Source organism: Oncorhynchus mykiss, chromosome 8 (assembly GCF_013265735.2).
Source record: "Oncorhynchus mykiss isolate Arlee chromosome 8, USDA_OmykA_1.1, whole genome shotgun sequence".
NCBI classification, from domain to species: Eukaryota; Metazoa; Chordata; class Actinopteri; order Salmoniformes; family Salmonidae; genus Oncorhynchus; species Oncorhynchus mykiss.
Genome location: NC_048572.1, coordinates 5,534,295 through 5,542,328, shown reverse-complemented (window position 1 = coordinate 5,542,328; position 8,034 = coordinate 5,534,295). Strand labels below are relative to the sequence as shown.

General features: G+C 43.9%; 1 protein-coding gene across 4 annotated transcripts in view; it reads left to right on the top strand.

The window, feature by feature from the left end:
* znf395b (zinc finger protein 395b) overlaps nucleotides 1–6,573 on the top strand; it is a 15,795-nt gene extending 9,222 nt beyond the window's left edge. For 3 of the 4 annotated variants that reach the window (XM_036984619.1, XM_036984617.1, XM_036984616.1), the window contains 2 exons: nucleotides 97–218; nucleotides 4,071–6,573. In XM_036984619.1, coding sequence (XP_036840514.1) covers nucleotides 97–218; nucleotides 4,071–4,272 — 324 coding nt within the window. In that variant the 3' untranslated portion in view covers nucleotides 4,273–6,573. The remainder of the gene's footprint in view (nucleotides 1–96; nucleotides 219–4,070) is intronic. The other variant, XM_036984618.1, reaches the window with a different exon arrangement.
* The last annotated feature ends 1,461 nt before the right edge of the window (nucleotides 6,574–8,034 follow it).

The following is an 8,034-nucleotide window of genomic DNA, read 5'->3' as shown; positions in this document are numbered from 1 at the left end:
TGACAAGAGATGCCATACTTATCTAAAAATAAGTATTCCCACTCCCTCCTCGTCTCTTCTCCCCTCCCCCTGCTTCCTATCTTTTGCCCACTACAGGTGGTGAGGGGTCGCTGCAGGTCTGTGAGTGTGGGAGAACAGTGGCTTCAACAGAACAGCGCCACCAACAGGCTAACCACCATGAGAGCAGCCTCTCCATCACGCTCTCAATGCTCCTTCAGGTAGTCACTGTGTACCCTCTCTTCTCCTCTCCTCTCTCTTGTCTTCTCCTCGCTCCTCTTCTCCTTGCTCCTCTTCTTTAGTTAAGCACCATTTAGCCTCCCCTCTCGTCTCCTCTCCCCTCTGTCTCAACTATCTCTCCTCTCCCCTCTGTCTCAACTATCTCTCCTCTCCCCTCTGTCTCAACTATCTCTCCTCTCTCCTCTGTCTCAACTATCTCTCCTCTCCCCCCTGTCTCAACTATCTCTCCTCTCCCCTCTGTCTCAACTATCTCTCCTCTCCTCTGTCTCAACTATCTCAACGATCTCTCCTCTGTCTCAACTATCTCTCCTCTCCCCCCTGTCTCAACTATCTCTCCTCTCCCCCCTGTCTCAACTATCTCTCCTCTCCTCTGTCTCAACTATCTCAACGATCTCTCCTCTGTCTCAACTATCTCTCCTCTCTCCTCTGTCTCAACTATCTCTCCTCTCCCCCGTCTCAACTATTTCTCCTCTCCCCCTGTCTCAACTATCTCTCCTCTCCCCTCTGTCTCAACTATCTCTCCTCTCCCCTCTGTCTCAACTATCTCTCCTCTGTCTCAACTATCTCTCCTCTCTCCCCTGTCTCAACTATCTCTCCTCTCCCCTGTCTCAACTATCTCTCCTCTCCCCCCTGTCTCAACTATCTCTCCTCTCCCCTTTGTCTCAACTATCTCTCCTCTCCCCCCTGTCTCAACTATCTCTCCTCTCCCCCCTGTCTCAACTATCTCTCCTCTCTCCCCTGTCTCAACTATCTCTCCTCTCCCCTTTGTCTCAACTATCTCTCCTCTGTCTCAACTATCTCCCCTCTCCCCCCCTGTCTCAACTATCTCTCCTCTCTCCTCTGTCTCAACTATCTCTCCTCTCCCCTCTGTCTCAACTATCTCTCCTCTCCCCCCTGTCTCAACTATCTCTCCTCTCCCCCCTGTCTCAACTATCTCTCCTCTCTCCTCTGTCTCAACTATCTCTTCTCTCCCCCGTCTAAACTATTTCTCCTCTCCCCCCTGTCTCAACTATCTCTTCTCTCCCCTCTGTCTCAACTATCTCTCCTCTCCCCTCTGTCTCAACTATCTCTCCTCTGTCTCAACTATCTCTCCTCTCCCCTGTCTCAACTATCTCTCCTCTCCCCTGTCTCAACTATCTCTCCTCTCCCCCCTGTCTCAACTATCTCTCCTCTCCCCCCTGTCTCAACTATCTCTCCTCTCCTCTGTCTCAACTATCTCAACGATCTCTCCTCTGTCTCAACTATCTCTCCTCTCCCCTCTGTCTCAACTATCTCTCCTCTCCCCACTGTCTCAACTATCTCTCCTCTCTTATAGCCCCTCTATCTTTCTCTTCTATCTCTGTCTGTACACTCCACACCTCTCCCAATGGGACGAGAGGGCATGATTAGTTAGCTAGATAAGAAACATGAAGGAGAATGTGTCTCTCTAATCGTATTCTCTCTAACACGGTCTTTTCTCTTGTACTGGTAGATCATATTCCTTTTCTATCACCATACTGTATGTATTGGGTTTACAATTATCTCCACCTTGATTGTGTCTTCCCAGAAAACCAAAATTGGTTCTGTGAAGGTTCCCAGAACATTTGTTAGGTCGCGGCAAATGTTCTCATAACACAAAAAAAAACGTCTCGTCGTAGTGATAATTATAAAATGTTTGTATAGAACCTGATGTTTTAAGAACGTTCCTAGAACACATTTAATCGGTTCTTTAAAGCTCAGAATGTTTCATTAGGTTGTGGAAACATTTTGGGGAACATCATGTTCCCAAAAACAGCAAAACTGTCCAGTTGTGTGGATAATTCTACAATGTTTATTTTAGGTTGCAAAAAGAAACATTTGCCTGATGTTGTTAGAACATTCCCAGAACACATTTTTTTTAAAGTTCTTTAAAAGTCCCGAAAACATTTATTTAAGTTGTGTAGAACATTGTGGGGTTTAGGACGAGAAATTGGTTCCCAAAAACAGACAAAACTGTCCAGCTGTGCTGACATTAAGATAATATTTGTATCAGGGTGTAAAAAAAAAACACTCCTTTGATGTTGCCAGATTGTTGACAGAACTGCCTTTCTGAGTTCTTTAAAGGTTCCCAGAATATTTGATTAGGCAGTGGGAACAGTGCGGAGACATTACGAGAGATATGTTCCTCAACAGTGACGACATTCATACAATGTTTAAGTTAGGTTGGCACAGGACATTCCCTTAATGTTGTAATCATGAAATAAGTAAGTTTTCATTACTTTCATCGCAGATTTGATTTAGGTTTAACGTAATATTCCATTGATGTTCACACAATATTCATTTTAACTTGTTTTTTGAGAACATTTCGAAATTGTTATATTTAAATTTAACATAATAATACCCAAACATTCCCAGCATGCAAATTTGTAGCTACCTTAAAACATATTGGAATTACATCCCCATCCCATCATTGAATTGAATTTTGCGATTTGCGTTTGATAACTGTATTGTAGGCGATATGGAGACACGTTTTAATTTCATTCACAGGACATTTGAAGAGCATTTTTATGGTACAAACACACCCATGTTTTCTTATACCTCACGTGTTGACAACAGGCGCATGTGGGGTTTGAACCTGCGATGTTTGGTTCCCTAGCCTGTCATCATTTTTTCCCACAATTCATTTTTCCCACAGGGGGATTTTTTTTAGAAACACTTCAAATAAGGGTTGTGTTTTGTGTATTGATAAAAGTCACCTTGTCCTAGAGAGATTTACACAGTTATCAATATGTCACGCCAGGGTGAGCCGACACGAAATACAGCCCACATCTAGGAACAACTACACTTAAAATAAGGGCTGTGTTTCGTGTCGGCTCACCCTGGCGTGACATATTGATAACTGTGTAAATCTCTCTAGGACAAGGTGACTTTTATCAATATATTCGCCTGTATTTACCTCAGAAAAATTTAATGCTAATTAGCTGCTAATGTGGCTATCATAAAGAACTACAAATACCATGATGATCTGGAGGAGACTGTCGAATCGAGTCAAAGGTAACAATCTCTGGATTAACTATCTAATGTTAGCTAAATTTAATAATGAATAAATTGGCAACATTTCTTTAAATAGACAATTCTGTGAACCGTCTTGTGCAAGTTTTAAAATTGACACAATACCTGTTAGCAAAAGGTGTCAGTTCAAGATGATGTGCAGGAGCATGCTGGGATTTGTCGTCTTGCATGATGTCTACTTTGATGATAATTAGCATTTTTCAAATCTGAGAGGAAATAGAGACGAATAATATTGATAAAAGTCACCTTGTCCTAGAGAGATTTAAATGGATCAGCCTACACATTTAAAAAATGAATGGGGGGGGACACACGATTGGAACCATTTCCCTGTTTGACCGCTAGGTTTTATGGGTATTATGACACCGCCACTGTGGGGCTCTATACAGTCCTCTAATGCGAATTGCAATTATATCTGGTGAGAACAGTAACAGGGATGTATTCCAATATTCTTTAATTTACATGCTGAGAATGTTGTGGTAATATTAAACTGAACTTAAATATAACATTTTCTAAATCTTCCGAGGACCTCCAAAACAAGTTAAAATGTATATTGTGTGAAACATCAATGGGAATATTACGTTAAACCTAAATCACATGTACTATGAACGACATTAAAAACAGACCTATTTGATTCTTATTTGATTAAGAGAATGTCATAATGTTCTGGGACTGTTCCTGGTTTGCTGGGTGGTGTTTCATCCCTGTAGGAAAGGACGAGGGGAGGCCGAAACGTTTCTTGTGTTTCATCCCTGTAGGAAGGGATGAGGGGAGGCTGAAACGTTTCTTGTGTTTCATCCCTGTAGGAAGGGACGAGGGGAGGCCAAAACGTGTCTTGTGTTTCATCCCTGTAGGAAGGGACGAGGGGAGGCCAAAACGTGTCTTGTGTTTCATCCCTGTAGGAAGGGACGAGGGGAGGCCGAAACGTTTCTTGTGTTTCATCCCTGTAGGAAGGGACGAGGGGAGGCCGAAACGTTTCTTGTGTTTCATCCCTGTAGGAAGGGATGAGGGGAGGCTGAAACGTTTCTTGTGTTTCATCCCTGTAGGAAGGGACGAGGGGAGGCCAAAACGTGTCTTGTGTTTCATCCCTGTAGGAAGGGACGAGGGGAGGCCAAAACGTGTCTTGTGTTTCATCCCTGTAGGAAGGGACGAGGGGAGGCCGAAACGTTTCTTGTGTTTCATCCCTGTAGGAAGGGACGAGGGGAGGCCGAAACGTGTCTTGTGTTTCATCCCTGTAGGAAGGGACGAGGGGAGGCTGAAACGTGTCTTGTGTATCATCCCTGTAGGAAGGGACGAGGGGAGGCCAAAACGTGTCTTGTGTTTCATCCCTGTAGGAAGGGACGAGGGGAGGCTGAAACGTGTCTTGTGTATCATCCCTGTAGGAAGGGACGAGGGGAGGCCAAAACGTGTCTTGTGTTTCATCCCTGTAGGAAGGGACGAGGGGAGGCCAAAACGTGTCTTGTGTTTCATCCCTGTAGGAAGGGACGAGGGGAGGCTGAAACGTGTCTTGTGTTTGATCCCTGTAGGAAGGGACGAGGGGAGGCTAAGAAGTGTCGTAAGGTGTACGGAGTGGAGCACAAGGAGCAGTGGTGCACGGCCTGCCGCTGGAAGAAAGCCTGCCAGCGCTTCACAGACTAAACGAGGGCGCGAACGACGGATGATGGAAAAAAGAGAGACTTGGGAGGAAAAAAAGAGAGGTCACGATCACAACCAGGGCCTGTTAGCCATCAAGAACAACAAATTCCTTTTTTTTCTACCTTGTTTTTTTTTCCCCTCAAGGAATAAAGTGATTTGTGTATTTTTTTTAAAATGTAAACGTTGACCTGAGCAGTGGGTCAGTGTGTGTGATGTTAGTAGCTAGTAGTTGATGTTATGACGTGGTAGGCCTACAATGTTCGTAACCCTGGGTAACAATCGGCTCAAAAGTCTGTGCCATGAGATATTTCTAAGGACAAACTTTAGACCGTCCTGGCGGGCTAGTGTGGCACATTTTCTACTAGCCCGATCTGAAAAGTACTAGCCCGATCTGAAAAGTACTAGCCGGATCTGAAAAGTACTAGCCCGATTTGAAAAGTACTAGCCCGATTTGAAAAGTACTAGCCTGATCTGAAAAGTACTAGCCCGATCTGAAAAGTACTAGCCTGATCTGAAAAGTACTAGCCCGATCTGAAAAGTACTAGCCCGATCTGAAAAGTACTAGCCCGATTTGAAAAGTACTAGCCCGATCTGAAAAGTACTAGCCCGATCTGAAAAGTACTAGCCCGATCTGGCGGGCTGGTTTAGTTTCCATCCCGGGTTGAGCAAGGCGCTTCATCCTCTCCTCACCTCTCACTGAGAACACGTCTCTCCTCACCTCCCACTGAGAACATGTCTCTCCTCACCTCTCATGTCTCTCCTCACCTCTCACTGAGAACATGTCTCTCCTCACCTTCCACAGTATTGTAGCTCTCTTCTTCTTTAATCTCCTCCTCCAACACGTCATTCTTCCCCGTGGCCTCCAACACGTCATTCTTCCCCGTGGCCTCCAACACGTCATTCTTCCCCGTGGTGTCTATAGAAGCTATGGAACACCTATACCTCTATGTGATGTGCTATCTATGAGATCTTTTGGACTATTTTGTATTTTTGTGTTTTTTTATTGTTATATAAAGAGTTTAATGTCATGTTTTGGCACATTTTATTTAAACATGTATTTTACAAGGATAATGATGAATAAGCTACATGTGGTTTGACTCGTTGTGGTTTGAATTGAGTCAGTTTCTTCCATACAGTATTTTACTCTACCCCGTCTTGGTGAACAGTGTAATGGTCTGTATAAGACAGTGTTATGGTCCTGTCTGTATAAGACAGTGTTATGGTCCTGTCTGTATAGGACAGTGTTATGGTCCTGTCTGTATAAGACAGTGTTATGGTCCTGTCTGTATAAGACAGTGTTATGGTCTGTATAAGACAGTGTTATGGTCCTGTCTGTATAAGACAGTGTTATGGTCCTGTCTGTATAAGACAGTGTTATGGTCCTGACTGTATAAGACAGTGTTATGGTCCTGTCTGTATAAGACAGTGTTATGGTCCTGTCTGTATAAGACAGTGTTATGGTCCTGTCTGTATAAGACAGTGTTATGGTCCTGTTTGTATAAGACAGTGTTATGGTCCTGACTGGATCGAGGTATTGAACCACTCCCAAGGGATCAGGCCACGTTAGACTGCATTTTTACAAATATCCTTCTAATGACAGAAGAAACATGTCTAAAGTTACTAAAAACACAGTCAAATAAAGTAAATAATAAATACATTTTTTTAAACAGAGAATACCGGGACAATGATAGTTTTCTGAATTACAATCAGCAAGAGGAATAGCAAACTCATTTATTACATTTCTCTCTATACAGGTTTCATTAAGACTCTTAAACAAATGGCTAGAAATGTACACTGTATTCACAAAGTTATTTTGTATATGAACGAGAGACATGTACTCCCTAACACATACACACAAACTCTTACATACGTCAAAAGAGTACTGGATATATACTGCCTGAAGGGATGTGCTGCAAAACAAAACCAGGCCTCTCTATTACCAACAGGTGAATCATAACATAATGTTGTGATATTGAGTGTTTTCAGACAAGAAAAATAACTCTTATTCCATACTGTACCAAGAACATAACAAACACAATAGATCTCTCGCCTCTTTTTTGGGGGGAAATCAGATAGTTGGTAAGTTCAGTTTGGTATGTATACTGGAAGACAAATACAGGACATGATCTACATTACAAACACCAGGGGGCAGTGTTGCCCTACTGTCTGGTATGCTGATTCTACTCTACCAACACCAGGGGGCAGTGTTGTCCTACTGTCTGGTATGCTGATTCTACTCTACCAACACCAGGTGGCAGTGTTACCCTACTGTCTAGTATGCTGATTCTACTCTACCAACACCAGGGGGCAGTGTTGCCCCACTGTCTGGGATGCTGATTCTACTCTACCAACACCAGGGGGCAGTGTTGCCCTACTGTCTGGGATGCTGATTCTACTCTACTAACATCAGGGGGCAGTGTTGCCCTACTGTCTGGTATGCTGATTCTACTCTACCAACACCAGGGGGCAGTGTTGCCCTACTGTCTGGTATGCTGATTCTACTCTACCAACACCAGGGGGCAGTGTTGCCCTACTGTCTGGTATGCTAAATCGTAAAAATGGTTTATCAAGACCCAGATTCAGTCACAAACTGCCAGATAGTGAAGTGTGATTCATCACTCCAGAGAATGTGTTTCCACTGCTCCAGAGTCCAATGGCGGCGAGTTTATATCACTCCAGTCGACGCTTGGCATTGCACATGGTGATCTTAGGCTTGTGTGCGGCTGCTCGGCCATGGAAACCCATTTCATGAAGCTCCCAACAAACAGTTATTGTGCTGACGTTGCTTCCAGAGACAGTTTGGAACTTGGTAGTGAGTGTTGCAACCAAGGACAGACGATTTTTACAGGCTACGCGCTTCAGCACTTGGCGATCCTGTTCTGTGAGCTTGTGTGGTCTACCACTTCGCGGCTGAGCCGTTGTTGCTCCTAGACATTTCCACTTCAGAATAACAACACTTACAGTTGACCGGGGCAGGTCTAGCAGGGCAGATAATTGACGAACTGACTTATTGGAAGATGGCATACTATGATGGTGCCATGTTGAAAGTCATTGAGCTCTTCAGGCCATTCTACTGCCAATGTTTGTCTGTGGAGATTGCATGGCGGTGTGCTCAATTTTATATATCTGTCAGCA